General features: G+C 40.9%; 1 protein-coding gene across 1 annotated transcript in view; it reads left to right on the plus strand.

Annotated features, from left to right (window-relative positions):
• Positions 1 to 19,499, plus strand: part of ptpn11a (protein tyrosine phosphatase non-receptor type 11a) — a 58,149-nt gene that overhangs the window by 27,495 nt on the left and 11,155 nt on the right. Inside the window, exons 9-14 of the mRNA XM_043715532.2 lie at positions 3,270 to 3,428; positions 11,195 to 11,326; positions 11,442 to 11,596; positions 16,737 to 16,804; positions 17,185 to 17,336; positions 19,014 to 19,129. Of these exons, the coding sequence (XP_043571467.2) occupies positions 3,270 to 3,428; positions 11,195 to 11,326; positions 11,442 to 11,596; positions 16,737 to 16,804; positions 17,185 to 17,336; positions 19,014 to 19,129 (782 nt within the window). The remainder of the gene's footprint in view (positions 1 to 3,269; positions 3,429 to 11,194; positions 11,327 to 11,441; positions 11,597 to 16,736; positions 16,805 to 17,184; positions 17,337 to 19,013; positions 19,130 to 19,499) is intronic.

Consider the following 19,499-nt stretch of genomic DNA (forward strand, 5'->3'; position numbering starts at 1 on the left):
ATATATATGGTATAAGTCTGACCACAGCTAAAATACTGCAAACAGTTTTAGTCCCCTTATCCAAGAAACGATATACAGACATTGAAGGCAGTTTGCCAGAGAATGTTCTCTAGGTTGATGACAATGGAGGGAATCCTCTTATGAGGAGAGATTGAGTAGTGGCCCTATACTGACTAGAGTTTAGAAGCATGAGAGGTGACCTTATTAAAACCTACAAAAATTCTTAGGGTGCTTGACAGGTCAGATGCTGAGCAGTTGTTTCCATTCGGATCAGAGAACATAACCTCAGAGTAAAGGATCACCTACTTAAAACAGATGAGGAATTTCTCCTGAGGGTAGCAAATGTGTGGAATTATTTACAGTATTGGGCTGTAGAGGTTAGGTCAGTGAGTTTATCAAGGCTGAGCCAGACCAATTTTAATCATTAAGAGAATCAGGGTTATCGGGGAAAGGCAGGAAAGTGGAGTTGAGGGTCTTCAGATCAGCCATGATGTCACTGAGCAGATTCGATGGGCGAAATGGTGTGTTTCTGCTCTTATTACATCTTTGTGTTCTCAGCAGTGTCTTGTGGGGCACCAGTTGCCAATTAAAGAAAAGACTCCTTTCTAAGTATTTTTTGCCAGCCAATCTTCTGTCTGTGCTAGTATATTACTCTACGCCATTTGTTTCTACATTGCACAATAAAATCTGATGTGATTCCTTGTCAAATGCCTTTTGTATACTCCAGAATGTGAACAGGCTCCCTCTATACACTCTGCATGTTATTCCTTCAAAATAAAACTTAGACAACTTGATTTAACCTGATTTCCCTTTCCCAAAGCCATGCTGGCTATTTCTGGTTGTCTTGAAATTTTCCAAATACTAAACTATAACCTTTTTAACAATTTAGTTTGCATCCCTTTCCCTTGGCAAGCATTGAGCCCAACTGGCTTATCGTTTTCTGCTTTCAGCCATCCTCATGAACAGAGGGGTTATGTTTAGTACATTCCAGACTGGTGAAAACTTTCCAGAATTCTTAAAATTTTGGAAACTAACACTAAAGCGTCTATCACCCCTTTGGCCACCTCCTAAGACCATAGGTTGGAGTCCACCAGCACCCAGGGACTTGTCAACCTTCAACTCCATCAGTTTGTTCCTTACTGTTTCCCTTCTAATTTCATCAAGTTCCTCTCTTCTGTCCACCACCTGATTTACAGTTATTACTAGGATGTTTTAATATACTCTGTAGAGAAGACAGCAAAATATTTTTGTACTTCATCTTCCTTTTTTTATTCGTTCTTAACTTCCCATTCTCACTCTTTAGAGGACCATCACTAACTTTATCTTTTTTCCTTTGTAGATACCTGTAAAAACTTGTATCTGTTTTTAAAAATTCTAGGTAGTCTCACTTATTCAGATTTATTTCTCCTAATTAACCCTTTAATTATTCTCTAATATCTTTATATTCTCACCAGTCACCTAAACCTACTACTCACCTTTGCATAATTTTGATTTCTGCCCTGTTAATGGTGAAGATCTTGTTCTAATACCAATAAATGATGAGGTCAGAATAATTCAAGACTGAGATAGCCACTGTCTGGCACCTGTAAAGCTCAAATGTCAACCTAGCCTGAATTTGTCCAAGTCTCACTGTATGTGGGTAAAGACTACTTCATTATCTGATTTATTTTCAGATTCAGTGGTGGGATGTGGGCATCTCTGGGGATGGCTAACATTTATTGCTCAAAGGTCAGTTAAGACTCAATCCATTGCTGTGTGTCTGAAGTCAGGTGTCAGCCAGAGCAGTGATGGGCAGTGGGTTTCCTTCTCTAAAAGGTATTAGTGAATCTGAATAGTTGGAGTTGAATACTGTAACCAACAGCAAACATCCCAATTTCTGACATTGTTGGAATGAAGGCCATTTAATGAAGTGTGGAATATCTGCAACGATGTGCTGGGTTGAGATGATTAGCCTCCACCAATCATGACTATCTTCCTTTGTGTTAGACATAATTCTAGCCAGTGCAAAGTTCTACCTACTGCTGTGCCATGCAGTTCCTCTTGACTTCAATTTTATTAAGATTTTTCGATATTGTGTTCTCTCAAATGTTGTCTTAACATCAATAGCGAATTGTTTATGACTCTTTGGAGTCTTGGAGTCTTGTTGGAAAAATTCAGATATCTGGTAGATGAAGAAATATGGTAGGATAAATATAACAATGGCCAACAATGCAGTTCAAAAGAAATAATGTTTGAAATGATGTTCCCTAAGATGTGCAGATGGCCTTGTTTGGTTTTCCATTATACAAAAGCAAATGCAAATTCCAGCATTCCTATCTTAGAAAAAAATCCCAAATCCCTTCAGGGACATGCAAAGAAAATGGTTGCTGTGCCAAAGTAGGAGAAATGGAGTGCTGGACTAAAGCTTGGAACGAGGCTGGATTTTAAAGAACAAAATAAGCATGGCTGTTTTGCAAGAACATTTTGAAGTTTCGGGCCACATGCTTGACAATGGTGAAACAAAAAGCTTTATCTGGGAGGGGGAGTCCATGGGAGAACGATGCTATGGCATTGTGCCCTGGCCAAATCTTTCCTTGAACCAACATTGACAGCCAAGTCGCTAACCACTTGTTGGCTGTTTGTGTAGAAATACTATTTACTTGAACAAGCACAGCTCAATTAACTAGGAGGAGAAAGTGAGGTCTGCAGATGCTGGAGATCAGAGCTGAAAATGTGTTGCTGGAAAAGCGCAGCAGGTCAGGCAGCATCCAGGGAACAGGAGAATCGACGTTTCGGGCATAAGCTCCTGTCGATTCTCCTGTTCCCTGGATGCTGCCTGACCTGCTGCGCTTTTCCAGCAACACATTTTCAGCACAGCTCAATTAACTAATTGACTAGAAACATTTGTGATCTACTAATCGCATAAGATAATTCTTTAAAGTGTACTTTTGAACACTAATCAGCTCCTAAGCACATGACAGTTGCGATTTCATCTTACATAGGCAAAATATTTAATATATTCTTCATCAAATCTTTTCTTCACTTTCTTACTGTTGATCCCCAGTCACTTTAATTTGGCTTTAATTTGCATTGTCAGAAAGCCTTTGAAATAAAATTACTGTCTTCTCACGTGGACGTGTGCAGCATAGAACCCCATTAAACAAATCTTGATTTTTGTAACTGATCTTACAAAATAATAGAATCGTGCTGGTGACTCTTGCTCTTTAATCAAACAGAGCTGTAAATCAGGACTGACTCGTTAATACATCGTATTCATCTGTTTAACTCAGCATGACATTGAAAGCAATCGAACCACTACAAAACCAAAGAAGAGTTACATTGCTACGCAGGGCTGTTTGCAGAACACGGTGAATGACTTCTGGAGGATGGTTTTTCAAGAAAACTCAAGTGTAATAGTCATGACTACAAAAGAAGTGGAACGAGGAAAAGTAAGTTTAATTAAATACAAGATTTATTGTTAGCTGTCACAGTGGAGTGTGGTTAACCTTTTAAAATCCTGAGGACCAGACCATTGAGTGGGGTGTTGGAGACGTTCATAATCACTTTTTTAATATATTCCTCCTTCTGGCAAGCATATAATCTGCGTCAAGTACAGTAAGTTACCTCTACATTTTACTGCTGCATTTTTCACATCTATTATATTGATTCTCTTTGTTATCTATTAGCAACTCGGAAGATAGACATTAGGCTAGTACAGAGAGAGTGTTACAGATAGCCTTGAATTCACCTTAATTCAGTTTATACCTACTAATTTGGAGCAAGATTTGCCACATACTGACCGAGCTGGCTGAGATAGAACTATTTGCTGAGTAATATGTTGTTGAAATTGCATCTGCTTGATTTCCATATGAACACTTACCTTGTCCGTTTAATTTTCTAAAAGTAAACTGTCATGTATTCCATATTGCCTGCTTATGATATTATAAAAGTATTCATGTTGCAGATAATATGTTGACTTCTGATTCTCAATGGAACTGAGTTTCTTTTTTGTGGAGTCCAAAATGTCGATATCATTTTGCAGTGAATGACGTTGAGTATATACTCAATCAATGGGTGGTTTGGTCTCCAATGTATAAGGATTGTGTGAACCCCAGCTCTTGAATTCTCTCTCATGCTCCCTTGCATGCACATGAGCTCTGGACCAAGAGATAATATTCAGGGCAAGCCTGAAGCGAGAGCACTGAGCTAAGAATTGGAATCTTGTGGAAAAATGTTTTAATTAGGATTTAAAACATTTGATGTGTAAGTTATGATAGTTTAGCTCATGCAAGAATTATTATATCTCAGCTTCACCATAGTGTGGGAATAAGAGTGAGCGAATGCACCTGTGACTTGAAATTATCCTAGTACATCACAGTTACCATTAAATAAAAGCCAAGAATCTTTTCTAATATGAAATTGAACTACATTTTTCATGTCACATTTTTTGCTACTGCTGTGATAATCTGGTTAATTACCAGTTCCAAAAACGCACAACCCAGATGGCCTCCTTCTTCAAGGACCGCAATTTCCCCCCCGACGTGGTTGACGATGCCCTCCACCGCATCTCTTCCACTTCCCGCTCCTCCGCCCTTGAACCCCGCCCCTCCATCCGCCACCAGGACAGAACCCCACTGGTCCTCACCTACCACCCCACCAATCTCCATGTACAGCGCATCATCCGCCGTCATTTCCGCCACCTCCAAACGGACCCCACCACCAAGGATATATTTCCCTCCCCTCCCCTATCAGCATTCCGTAAAGACCACTCTCTCCGTGACTCCCTCGTCAGATCCACACCCCCCACCAACCCAACCTCCACTCCCGGCACCTTCCCCTGCAACCGCAGGAGGTGCAAGACTTGCGCCCACACCTCCCCCCCTCACCTCCCTCCAAGGCCCCAAAGGAAACTTCCATATCCGCCACAGATTCACCTGCACCTCCACACATATCATCTATTGCATCCTCTGCACCCGATGTGGCCTCCTCTATATTGGGGAGACAGGCCGGCTACTTGCGGAGCGTTTCAGAGAACACCTCTGGGACATCCGGACCAACCAACCCAACCACCCTGTAGCTCAACATTTCAATTCCCCCTCCCACTCCACCAAGGATATGCAGGTCTTTGGACTCCTCCATCGTCAGACCACAACAAAACGACGGTTGGAGGAAGAACGCCTCATCTTCCGGCTAGGAACCCTCCAACCACAAGGGATGAACTCGGATTTCACCAGTTTCCTCATTTCCCCTCCCCCCTCAGTCAAATCCATCAAATTCAGCACCGCCTTCCTAACCTGTGATCTTCTTCCCGACCTCTCCGCCCCCACCCCAGTCTGACCTATCACCCTCACCTTGACCTCTTTCCACCTATCACATTTCCGACGCCCCTCTCCCAAGTCCCTCCTCCCTACCTTTTATCTTAGCCTGCTGGACAAACTTTCCCCATTCCTGAAGAAGGGCTTATGCCTGAAACGTCGATTCTCCTGTTCCCTGGATGCTGCCTGACCTGCGCTTTTCCAGCAACACATTTCCAGCTCTGATCTCCAGCATCTGCAGACCTCACTTTCTTCTTAATTACTTGTTAGTAAACTGTTGCGGCATCTGGCTCCTCCCACTATCCCAGGCAGTATGGTGGCTCAGTGGTTAGCAGTGGACCTGGGTTCGATTCCATCCTTGGGTGAAGTTTGCACATTTTCCCCATGTCGGTGTGGGTTTCCTCCCACAGTCCAAAGTTCTGCAGGTAGGTGGGTTGGGAATGCTAAATTGACCAGAGGGTCCAAGGGTGTGCAGGCTAGGTGGGTTAGGCATGGGAAATGCAGGGTTATAGGGATAAGGAAGCGGGATGGATCTGAGTGGGGATTGGAGTATCGATTATAGGCCGAATGGCCACCTTCCACACTCTAAGGATTCTATGATTTAGTGATCATGGAATCTCAAAGCAGCAAAGATGAATATAATTTTGCAGATAAATGTCAGTTTTGGGTCATAGAATAATTCATTGGATGATTTGTATGCTTGGGGTGCATGGAAAGTAAAACCATTTTTCTGAAAGAGTTCAGTGCTCTGATCACCTGAGCAGTGGGTAAACTACAGACGGTAAAATAACAATTAGCAGAGCTGTCTTCATTGGCAGAGAAATCATAGTGGATCACAAATTGATGCAGGTGTACTACTTTTGCATTGCATTTACAGGAACATGCATTGCTTCTAGGGATGAAGTCGTTAACATGGTCAGGAGTGCAGTCAGGGAGATGAAAACACCAAGTCTAGGCTTCACTTTCTCAAGTACCTTTGCTATTTACACACCAAAGTAGTGACAGAACTAAAGGCTGAAATTTAGTCAAGTTTTTTGGGGCAGTTCAGATTTGGGCAAGTAAGATGGAATTCATTAACCCTATATATGCTATCTCTATATATTAACCCTATACATGCTATAAGAAAGTGAGGACTGCAGATGCTGGAGATCAGAGCTGAAAATGTGTTGCTGGAAAAGTGCAGCAGGTCTGGCAGCATCCAAGGAGCAATAGAATCGACGTTTCGGGCATGAGCCCTTCAGGAATGAGGAGAGTATGCCAAGCAGGCTAAGGTAAAAGGTAGGGAGGAGGGACTTGGGGGAGGGGCGTTGGAAATGCAATAGGTGGAAGGAGGTTAAGGTGAGGCTGGCATGGGGGTGGGGGTGGAGAGGTCAGGAAGAAGATTGCAGGTTAGGAAGGTGGTGCTGAATTCAAGGGTTGGGACTGAGACAAGGTGGGGGGGAGGGGAAATGAGGAAACTGGAGAAATCTGAGTTCATCCCTTGTGGTTGGAGGGTTCCTAGGCAGAAGATGAGGCGCTCTTCCTCCAGCCATCGTGTTGCTATGGTCTGGCGATGGAGGAGTCCAAGGACCTGCATGTCCTTGGTGGAGTGGGAGGGGGAGTTGAAGTGTTGAGCCACGGGGTGGTTGGGTTGGTTGATCCGGGTGTCCCAGAGGTGTTCTCTGAAATGTTCCGCAAATAGGCGGCCTGTCTCCCCAATATAGAGGAGACCACATCGGGTGCAGCGGATGCAGTAAGTGATGTGTGTGGTGGTGCAGGTGAATTTGTGGCGGATATGGAAGGATTCCTTGGGGCCTTGGAGGGAAGTAAGGGGGAGGTGTGGGCGCAAGTTTTGCATTTCTTGCGGTTGCAGGGGAAGTTGGTGGGTGTGTGGACCTGACAAGGGAGTCACTGAGGGAGTGGTCTTTTCGGAACGCTGATAGGGGAGGGGAGGGAAATATATCCCTGGTGGTGGGGTCCGTTTGGAGGTGGTGGAAATGACGACGGTTGGTATGATGTATATGGAGGTTGGTGGGGTGGTAGGTGAGGACCAGTGGGGTTCTGTCCTGGTGGCGATTGGAGGGGCGGGGCTCAAGGGCGGAGGAGCGGGAAGTGGAGGAGATGCGGTGGAGAGCATCGATCATGTCTGGGGGGATATTGCGGTCTTTGAAGAAGGAGGCCATCTGGGTTGTACGGTATTGGAACTGATCCTCCTGGGAGCAGATGCGGCGGAGACGAAGGAATTGGGAATATGGGATGGCATTTTTACAGGGGGCAGGGTGGGAGGAGGTGTAGTCTAGGTAGCTGTGGGAGTCGGTCTGTTTATAGTAAATGTCTGTGTTGATTTGGTCGTCTGAGATAGAAATGGAGAGGTCTAGGAAGGGGAGGGAGGAGTCTGACACGGTCTTGGTAAATTTGAAGTCGGGGTGGAAGGTGTTGGTAAAGTGGATGAACTGTTCAACTTCCTCATGGGAGCACGAGGCAGCGCCGATACAGTCATCGATGTAGCGGAGGAAAAGCTGGGGGGTGGTGCCAGTGTAGCTGAGGTTGGTCCTCCTGGAACATTTCAGAGAACACCTCTGGGACACCTGGACCAACCAACCCAACCACCCGGTGGCTCAACACTTCAACTCCCCCTCCCACTCCACCAGGACATGCAGGTCCTTGGACTCCTCCATCGCCAGACCATAGCAACACGACGGCTGGAGGAAGAGGGCCTCACCTTCCGCCTAGGAACCCTCCAACCACAAGGGATGAACTCAGATTTCTCCAGTTTACTCATTCCCCCCCCCCCCCCCCCCCCCCCACCTTGTCTCAGTCTCAACCCTCGAACTCAGCACCACCTTCCTAACCTGCAATCTTCTTCCTGACTTCTCTGCCCCCACTCCGGCCTATCACCCTCACCTTAACCTCCTTCCACCTATCGCATTTCCAACGCCCCTCCCTCAAGTCTCTCCTCCCTACCTTTTATCTTAGCCTGCTGGCACGCACTCCTCATTCCTGAAGAAGGGCTCATGCTCGAAACGTCGATTCTGCTGCTACTTGGATGCTGCCTGACCTACTGCGCTTTTCCAGCAACACGTTTTCAGCCCTATATATGCTATACCTATAAATTAACCCTATATGCTACCCTATATATACTATCCCTATATATTAATCCTATATATGCTATCTCTAAAGTTGTTCTTTTAGAGGGTTTGTAATCTCCAAGCAACTATCAATAACTTGTAATATCATCTTACTGCCAGTAAGGAGACACCTTTGTCATGTGAGTGTGATGGTGATGAATTGACAGTAGAGCTAACATAAAATCAATTGTAAACTTTTTCTCTTGGGATTTATGGGTGGCATCGTGGCTCAGTGGTTAGCACTCTGCCTCACAGCACCAGGGTCCCAGATTCGATTCCAGACTCTGGCAACTGTCTCTGTGGAGTTTGCACATTCTCCCCGTGTCTGCGTGGGTTTCCTCTGGTGATCCGGTTTCTTCCTACCGTCCAAGATGTGCAGGTCAGGTGAATTGACATGCTAAATTGCCCCATAGTGTTAGGTACATTAGTCAGAGAGAAATGCGTCTGTGTGGGTTACTCTTTGGAGGGTCACTGTGGACTTGTTGGGCCGAAGGGCCTGTTTCCACACTGTAGGGAATCTAATCAAATCTAACTTATTGCCTGGCTCATGGTTATTTTTTAATATCACTGGACACAGAATGGAAGTATCTTTGATACTTAGAATTCTAATTGACATAAAGCTGAAACACTTGATAATATTACCCAAGGTTTTTTTTGCTAATATATATTCAGGAGTGCTTCCTGAGCAGCTGAATGCTTGATGGTGGAGCAGGGAGAACCAGAAAATGGAAAACAAGATCATAGTTTGGTTAATACAAAACTCATTGAATTCAACTCATTTTGATAGACAGTAGAATCTCTTTAGTTCATAACTTTTGCATCACATTATGCTACTGACTCAAATGTAGCTTTTTCTCAAAATATGTTTGAGTGTCCTTGCTTAATGTTATCTCTTGATTTTGGAGCAGAGTAATGAATTGTACCTTGTACATGACATTTGCATTTCATTGGCTTAGCTATACCTTTTTGCTATCTTTCAAGAGTTGGTGGTGAGGTAGTGGTAACATCACTTGACTAATAATGCAGAATCTGAAGCTAATAGTCATTCGGTATGGAAGAGACCCTTCAGCTCATCAAGTCTGCAGTAACAAAAGTATTTTGGGACTTGGATTCAGAACTCTCAATGGCAGATAGTAAAATTTGAATTCAATAAAGTCTGGATTTAAAAATAAGCTGGTCTAATGTAACCATTGTTGTAAAAACCTGATTGGTTTGCCAATGTCCTTGAATGCAATTAGTTCAAGGCAATTGGCAACGCACAATAAATGTCAGCCTTGTTAGCAATGCCCATGTCCTTGTAAGAATAAAGAATTCAGCCACTTGCAACTGCAAGGGAACAAGGTGCTAATGGACAAATAGGAAGGAAAATTGCCAATTATGTCAGAAACTCTTAACAGTAGTCAAAAGAACAACTAGTAAGAAAGGCAACAGTAAATTAAGATTTTCCAACACATAATTACAAAATTTAAAAGTGTCATTAAATTTTGTTCAAGTTCTTTTTTTCCGTATTTTAATAGTCTGAGCATTTATTTTTGAAACCTCCACTGTTACATGCCACAGATCTCAAGCAGAAAGGTCCTATAAAGCCCCAATGTCCCTGTCACATGAAAAGATCACAACTTTCCTAAATGCACATGTATCGATGTGTATACTGATCATAAAACCTAGGATGCAGTTAAGGCTGCTACTTTTTCTGTCGACTACTGTTGTCTTTCTACTCAGACCTCTTGTAACAGCGTCTGTTCTGCAATTCCTGTCTCTTTATTTAATGTTATTCTCAACTTCCTAACTTAATTTTTCCTCCTTTTTCTCCCCTACCTCTGTCCCAAAGTCCAAACCCACTTCTTGACTGCCATTCATTGCTTCTTGGCTCTTTTCCTGCCAAGCTCCAATCTCTGGCTCATCATAAGGCATTGTTAATTTCATATCTCCCCACCACTTGGAGACTGTGGGCAATTGATTTTAAAGAAAAATTGGCTGATTTGAGAATGTGGTATATGCCCATATGCTGGTGAGCATCTTAAAATAAAAAGATGCTCACATAGCTCACCAAATTGGGCTGTTCTCAAAACCTAATCTATCAGGTGTTAATTAATTGTGTAAGAAACCTCAACTAAATGAAAAAAAGATACCTTTTATTGAAGTTTAGTTTTGGATTGCACTGACACAAGCATGAGAAACCATGATAAACTTGTATACTTGATCATTTTCTAAGCTTCGTGAATTGGAGAGAGACTGGAAATATAGGCAATATTTGCTTCACTGACCTTTTTGTTTTATCATGCCTCAGTGAGCACCTTGATGTTTTTCTAAATGTAATGTGTTGAAGTGCATGTTGTTTCCACTGGAGCAGTGAAGGCAAAGGGGTGATTTAAGAGGTTTATCAAACTAGTTTGGACAGTGAAAAGGAAAAGACAATGTTCTCTAAAATCTCTGATGAAGAACTGTCAGCTTAAATGTTTCCCTCTGAGTAGCAAGAGAAATTGAGAGAAATATCTTTGTGCGGATGGTTGTTGGAGCATGGAAATTATTGCACCAGGGACTGATTGCTGAAAGAAAAATGCTTTTAAGGGAAAATAGATAAATATTCCAAAGCATAAAGTAAAAACTATGGTTATAAAATGTGTACCTATGTGCACACAGCGGACATAAAAATAGGCTAAGCTCTGAACTGTGAATCTAACTTGAGAAAAATTGGGGCTGATTGTCCTAACACTCTCTTCTTAGTGTCATTTGCAGAGTTTGTATGTCCAAATGCTTGAAGTAAACTTTACCCACATACATCTATTTCAGAGCAAATGTGTGAAATACTGGCCAGATGAAATGTCCTTGAAGGAATATGGTGGTATGCGTGTCAGGAATGTACGAGAGAGTCCGGCACATGATTATATCTTGAGGGAGCTCAAACTCTCTAAAGTAGGACAGGTAAGTAGTAAAAGTGGGGAAGTGCAGGTGTGTTTCCTGCTCCTAGATCTATTCACTTCAAAATATTGGAAACGTCATTTCCCAGTTTATAATATGAACGTAAATCTGTCTTTAGGGATGCACTGAAAGGACTGTGTGGCAATATCATTTCAAAACGTGGCCAGATCACGGTGTTCCCAGTGATCCGGGTGGTGTTCTGGATTTTCTGGAAGAAGTAAATATGAAACAGGAGAACATCCCAGAAACTGGGCCAATTGTTGTTCATTGCAGGTAAGAGAACAGATTGAGTTTGGAGTAGTGGAATTAACTCCTGTAATGCATGAATATTGATCCTTTTGACAGGAGTCCTGTCTGAAACTGCACAGATAATTTAATACTGCTACTTTGCGATGCTTGAAAAGGCATTGATATAATTATTTTTGATAATTATCTGTGGGTTAGTCCATTCTTTTCATGTTTGATTGGGATGCAACTGTGCTTTTTTGCTGAATATAAGACGTTTGATATAGAATAAGAAAGTTGCAGTTCCGTTAGTATTGTGTGTGAATCTCCAGTCCCCTCTTTGTCACTAAATTGGCAGTGTTTATTAAAGAAAGCACATCAGAATTAATGATTTGGGACGCTGTGTGCCTTGCCTCTTACCATTCGACTTGAGTTGAAATGTTTGGCTCATAGATTGTTGGACTGGAGGAAGCTTTACTCTCTTTGGTCTGAAGGCCACCACACGTATATGTGTAAGTAGGCCATTCAGACCACCTGGTCTACTCTGCCTTCAGTGAGATCATGGCTGATCTGATGATACTCGACTCAATGTTCCTGCCTTATCCCCATAACCCTTAATTCCCTTAAATATTAACAATCTGTTTATTTCAGCCTTGAATATACTTAATGGCGTGTTTCTATGGTAAAAAAATTCCACATATTCTCTACCTGCCCCAAATGAAAAATCGTTCTCATCTCTGTTTTTAAATGGGCAATGTTTTGCTCTGAGGTAATGTCCTCTGGGTCTGGGCATTCCCACAAGAGGACAACTTTTCTGCATCTTTCTTGTCATGCCCCCTAAAGATCTCGTGTGAATCTTGTCTGCTTCATTCAGGTTTTCTCTCATTCTTCTAAGCTCCAATTAGTAGAAGCTCAATGTATTCACCCTCTGCATAAGAATATTCCTTTGTATCTGAACTCAACCAGGTGAACTTTTTCTGAAGTGACTGCTTCCAATACAGTATATCTTCCCTTTTAATTGATTAGACCAAACTGTTCATGTGTTCTGGGTGTGGTGTGACTAATGTTGTATAGTTTTAGCAAGACCTCCTCCCTGTTTTTATACTCTTTAAAGAAAAGCTATTTTGCCTTCCTTATTACCTCCTGAAATTTGTGATTCATGTACAGGGAGTCCAAATCCCCCTCTATTGTAATCTTACAGTATTTAAATAATATTCCACTCCTCTATTTTGTACTGTCAAAGTGTATAACCTCGATCCCCATATTATTACCCATCTAAGTTCTTGCCCACTCACCTAACCTTTCTATATCCATCTGTATGCTGTTTGAGTCATACACATCACTTGCTTTCCAAACTATTTTTGTCATCCACAAACTTGGCAATAGTATATTCATTTTCATCATCCAAGTCATTCATTAGCCTTGTAAATAATTGAGACTAATCCCTGTGGCAGTATACTAGTTACACGTTGCCATCCTGAAAATTTAAGGATTTGAAACTGGGAAGATAAAAAGTATTCATAGTCATGCAGCAAGGAAACCAACCCTTCGGTCCAACTTGTTCGTGCAGACCAGGTATCCCAAACTTAACTCATCCCATTTGCCCGGGTTTGACCCATATTCCTATAAACTTTTCCTATTCCATGTACATGTCCAAATGTCTTCTCAGTGCTGTGATTGTACCTGCCTCTACCACTTCCTCTGGTGGCTCATTTCATACACAGTCCACCCTCTCTGTAGATGAAGTTGCCCCTCAGGTTGTCAGCCTCTTCCTGTCTTGAGAGATCCAGCATTATGCTTTGTGCATTTCTCCTTACTGAAGCTACTTAGTTGCATTTAGATTTTATATTCTAACCTCAAAGCCCTATCTTGTGTTAACTGCTCATCAAATACAATCTCAAGGCTACACGTTGATTCCAGTATATCGAGTGGGTTGTTATTCACATGGGAGCATTAACACTGAAGCCACAATATTTCACTTTTTCATCAGAAGAGTCAAAAGCTGTCCTGATGCAATAGCATGCCTCTTGAGAGCTGAAATCCTTACTGAGTTTTTATTTTGTGATTTTTGATGTGTCTCAAGCTCGCTCTCCTTGACTCCCCCACCCCTACCCCACCAAAAAAAACTTCAACGCTGTCATTATCCCATGTCATTGAAACCATATTAAACACTCTTCCTGCTACTCCAGCTCATTCAGATTAAATCAAATTAAATCCTTCCATTTGAGTTGAAAGAATACTTTGGTTTGCAGTAAAACTGAATGAACAATAGTCCGATACAGTGACAAAATAGATGTTGAAGCTTATATTCTACTATTATACAATGCAATACAAGTTTAGTTGATTTTTTTTTTCAGATACAGTTCCTGCTCTATTGTCTAATTATCTACAGGTCTTGGTCTTTTTAAAAAAAAAATACCATTTCAAATGAATACCTACAAACATTAAAAGATTTTCAGTGAAAATAAACTTCACCTTTTTATGTGTTACTATTTTAGTTCCTTGATTAGACTTTTGCTACAGATTTTGCTGCCAAGTACTCATTATTTAAGTGTAATGGTGTTGGACTATTTAGGGGAGAAACAGAAGGGAGACCTGGGAGCATTAGTAAACCAAGACTTGGCAAGTTCAATTGTTACCCATCAGCAATTAACAAAACAAACAATACTGAGCTATATTGCCAGATCGGGGTTTATAACTGATGCTGTCATGTTGAGACTGTATAACATGTCCAAGCCTTACATTTTCCTTGCGCTTTACTGCCTGAAGTTGAAGAAAATATTCAATCCCTGGAAGTAATGCAGTAAAGAGCCACAAGACTATGTTCTGTTGGTGCCAATTGTAATTAGACAAGGTTAAATAAAAATAGCCTAATGAGTTTAATGAAGTGGTCTTGCATCCAGGATTAACCAGTTAATTCTGTACACAATCTTAAATTGATATACAACTGCAAGACGAGGGGACAAATGTGAAATTTAAGAAGTTCAGAATTGATAATAGCCATTCTCCACTCTGATTATTACTTGGCATACTATTCTCAGAAGAATAGTTTGATTATAAACTCTGGAACAGTTCTAGAAACAAGATACTGAGGGTGAAGATGGTAAGTTTCCATAGAAGGCTCAGCTGAATTACTTCCCTGTTTTATGCTTGCATTATGAGACAAAGGAAAATTTACCATAACACTTTGTTAGGTCATTTAGTTTGTTTCACATGCAGGTGCTTTTTTTGACTTCTGTCAAGAAAATAAAAACTTTCATATTCCTCACTGTTCTCCTATTTAAGTCATTTCAAAGCATCTTTCATTTATCGACCTCCGTGTACATTTATGAAATTGGCTGCAGCAATTTTTCGCCTTGCTTGTGGTCCTCGAGAGCAGCAAGTACGCTAATTTGGCTGAGATGCTAAAGTAAGTACAGACCTGAGTTATGGTTTATCACCTCATGGACAAATGTTACATTACATTCCAATCTTCAGCCATCCAATCACTTCACATATCAAAAATGCAAGGTCATACTTGATGCAGAAAAGGCTGTGGCCCCTAAAAGACTTCCTGTCAGCTGGGCTGACAACTTGGCTCCACAGCTAGCTTCATCTTTAGTCCTTTGATTCCAGTACAGCTCTGACTCTGACATCTACAAATACAATGTAGGAAATTGCGCAAGTACGTCCTGTATGCAAAAATCAAAAACTGGCCAAATCCAGTTTGGTCAAGTCCTTTTTTTCTTCAGCCTACACTCTGTGATGGCACTGCTGACAGCATCTTCTATCAAGTGTGACACTTACCCATAAATAGTTCCAATTTTTGGGTTCTCCCAGGATCACTTGGTTCCAAACCTTGTTATGGACTTAGTGCAAACATAAGCAAAAGACTGAATGACCAGGTATATCATTAAGGAGCGCAATTAAAGTGGGTATCTGTGGGGAAGCTGTCCACCAACTAGAGGGACATTTAGCACAAAGGAAGATAATGTAGTTGTTGGAGGCCAACTGTCTCGATCCCAGGTTTTGGCTGTAATTACTTTATGTCAAGTTCCTGTTATAAAAAGTAGCTTGTAGCTATTTTAGAATTGTCTACAATTAATTGGCTTGAAGCTTCAGTCTCAGTGTGAAGCAGGTGGCTGCTTTATGGCACAAAACACTCCAATTGCTGCTCCACAGCTGCCTAATTTACAAAACTTTAAATATCCTGTTGTGTGGTTTCTTAAGGTCCTTTGTCACCTGCCAGTTCATTAGTTTTAAAATAATACATCCGTATTGTCTAAAGAGTCCACATCTTGGCCTTTTTATTTTGAACTTGATTGAGACAGCAGCAGAGCAAAATGTATGTCCACAGTCATCTCATATTCCCAGATTCCCCTAAGCTAAATATGCTTGCTTATAGCAGCCAGCTTAGAAATTCTCACGGGTAGAGAGTTGTGGAAGTTAACCTTACTTCTGTCTTGGATATTGAGTGGATTTTTTCTACACATATTTGGGATTTTTAAGCCTGCAAATTTTCTTGAAAACTCCCTCAGCTGTCCTGACCTAAATATAGGAAACCTACTAATCATCAAAGTAGTGATTTTTTAAATATGGTTTTGGCTGAAGTATAATTTTTCTGGAATAATTCGGGAAAGAGGACAGGTGATTAAGTATACTTTTTAAAACCATTTTCCTTGTAATTTCTTTCCTGTCCTGAAGATGTAAACTTTGAGTGCTGAGGCCATTGGCAAATTATATCTCAAGAGCAGCCTTATTTAAATTATACCAGCAGATTATATAAACAAATAGACGTTTGTTTCTGAGATCAGTTCTGCTTGCCTTTCCACAATCTTTCCAACAGAGTTAACAATGGGTACCCGCACTCTTTATTTTCTCTCTTGACCACTCCTCTATTCACTCCACCCTTTTCTGCTCACTCACTGTTAGCCCTCCTAAACTGTGAATATCCCTCTTTGCTCATTAATCATAAAAAAAGCTGGCAATGGGACATAAGGGTTCTTATTTCATGCATTCATTGGAAGCATCAAGCTCTGAAGTCAGTGAAGCTTTTCCTGTTTGAGCAGTAATCTATAACCCTGATACCAGTTAAATGTACCCTATGTTTAATTGCAAGTTTTCATCTCTGAAATCCAGTTGGTTGAAGTTTTAACTTGTTCTGAACTAATCCTTAGGCTGTATCTTAAAAATGATTGTTTTCCAACAGTGCAGGGATTGGGCGTACAGGGACCTTTATTGTGATTGACATTCTAATTGACATAATCAGAGAGAAAGGTGAGTACAAGCCTCAATTGACTGTACATTTCCACAGATTCTTTTCTACTGATGTAGAAATTTTGTAGTTTTGAATTGTGATAAATAAAATTTAAATATAAAATTAAATAGCCCCTTTCGTGCAGTGTGCATCATGAATGCAAAAGCAAAGTTGGGGGGGTGTGGCTGACTTTTTTGAACACATCACTTTCTTTTAACACCTTTCGGTGTATAAGTATTTGGAACAGTTTTTGAGGTAACTCTTTAAATATGGTCATGTATGAATTGTTTGTGTGAATATTATACTGTCTGTATTATGCTTTGTAAATGTGATATTTGAGTGGTTTGATACATAAATCCTTCAGTGGGGACAATGTGTAATGTGGGTTTCTGCACTATAGGTGTGGACTGTGATATTGATGTTCCAAAGAGTATCCAGATGGTACGGTCTCAGCGTTCTGGGATGGTTCAAACTGAGGCCCAATACAGGTTCATTTACATGGCTGTTCAGCACTATATTGAAACCCTGCAGCGTCGCATCGAGGAGGAGCAGGTATGTGTCCAGTGAACCAAATAGTAACACTGTTTAATATGTTCTGTTCTATAAATGACTCTCTTAATGCTGTTTACAGATAATTGTTCATTATAATACCAATTGGGTAGAACCTTTCAATGGAGTTCTACCAATGAGAGAGAACCATTCTATCCAACATGTGTTTGGGCAATGAGATTGGGTGAATAAGGTAGTTTGATAGTCTTTTGTTACGTGTGAAAACCTGAATACATTTCATATGTCCATTGGAAAATCCTGATTAAGAACAAAAGAGAAACCCTTGCTGCCATTCCTCAATGGTGTTAAAGATTTATAAATTTGCACTGAATAGGGAAAAAGTCTCTGACAACTCACCACAAATGGTGTTATTCAAACCAAAAGCAGTACAGATACAGATCTTAGCGGATCTTTGCTGTGATGGCTGAAAGTATAATATGGTTTATTTCAGTTCACTATTATGGGAAAATTCAGCCAGGGTTTCTGCTGCTGGTTATTCTCTAATGGCTCCTGCTGAGAAATGTGCTAATAGGGATGCGTACTAATATGTATATGTAGGTGTGTGGTCATTTATACATATTGATGAAAGATTCAGGCTGGTTTCACTGGTTACATTTACAATTAATGGGGTAGATTCATGGAATATGTTTCCTCTAACTGATCTGATTGTAATCTCAAATCTGTTTTTCACCCTTTCACACCCTTGCATAACAAGAATCTGTTTCTGTGCCTAAAAAGTTTTCTCTGCCTTAAAAATTATCAAGTTCTCTGCTTCTACCTTTTCAAGAAGAGAGTTTTAAAGACATGTGAATCTCTGAGAAAACAATTCACCTAATTGATTTTAAATGTGCATGCCTTGATTTTTAAACAGTGACCCCTAGTTCTAGATTCTCCCATAACCAGAAACCACCTCTGCACATATACTCTGTCAGGACCACCCAGGATCTTGTATGATTTAATCATCACCACTTGCTATTCTGAACTTGAGTGAATGCAAGCCAAGCCTAACCACATCTTTCTTGTAAAGAAAATCTTGTCATTCCAGATTTTGATCGCGTAAATCTTCTCTGTACTGCTTCCAAATTATTTCCTTTTGATAGATATGGTGATTGATACTGTACACAATACTCCAGATACAGTCACATCAATGCCCTCTATAACTCCCTCTTTGGTATTCAATTCCTCATGATTTCTAATGACTTGTTGTGACTGCCTAATAACTTTGTTTGAGTCATGCACAAAGACACCTAAAACCTTCTACACCTTAAAGCTCTGAAATCTCTCCCTATTTAGGTGTATTGTCTTTTAATTCTTCCTGCCAAAGTAGATAATTTTACATTTTTTTCTTCTCACATCTTCCCCACTCACTCAGCCTATCTGTCTTTTTGCAGCCTTCTTCTTTACAACTTAATGTGGTGTCAGATTGTAGATAGGCCATTTGTTTTTGAATTATAGGATGGTCTGAGTAGCATACTCCTGGTCCTGAGGCCAGTGTAGTGTATGTGAGATGCTTTATTCCATAATTATGCATTAAGGAGCATGTGGAGTATAGTGTTGGCTTTGTGAGTAAGGAAGGAAGAGACTTTTTTTTGAGGAGTAAGATCAGAAAAATTATATTTTTGCTCAAATAAATTATTGTGTCAAGCATAAGCATTCTAAAAAGATCCCCAACTGTTCCAGAAAAGCAAGATTAAAGGCCGTGAATACACAAACATCAAATATTCCTTATCAGACCTAACGTGTGGAGGAGACCAGAGCCCTTTCCCACCCTGCACACCTAATCCAGCATGCACAGAGTAAGTACATTTCACCATAATTTAACAATATTTCCAGTTTTACAGTAATAGTGTAATTTATATACATCTTAATGCTTTTCTCTGTTATAGGAGATTTACTAGTGGTTAACTTTGGGTGGTTTATTTTTATAGTGCTGACTACAGAAATGGGGAAAATGAATTTGAGGTGGCCTCAAGTTTATATCATCGTAGGCGGTCACAAAATCATCATAAAGATTAGAGAAGGGGAGTCAATGGCAATCTGGTAGTGTAACTGTGCTAGCAACCCAGGACTCCATCCAAGTTTCTGTTGATTAGTGAACCAGATGGGTTTTTTAATGTCCTTTTGGTGAAGGAAATCTGTCATCCTTGCCTAGTCTGGCCTACCTGT

Source organism: Chiloscyllium plagiosum, unplaced genomic scaffold, assembly GCF_037043375.1.
Source record: "Chiloscyllium plagiosum isolate Xiang-an unplaced genomic scaffold, Cpla_swu_hap1 HiC_scaffold_24, whole genome shotgun sequence".
Classification (NCBI taxonomy): domain Eukaryota; kingdom Metazoa; phylum Chordata; class Chondrichthyes; order Orectolobiformes; family Hemiscylliidae; genus Chiloscyllium; species Chiloscyllium plagiosum.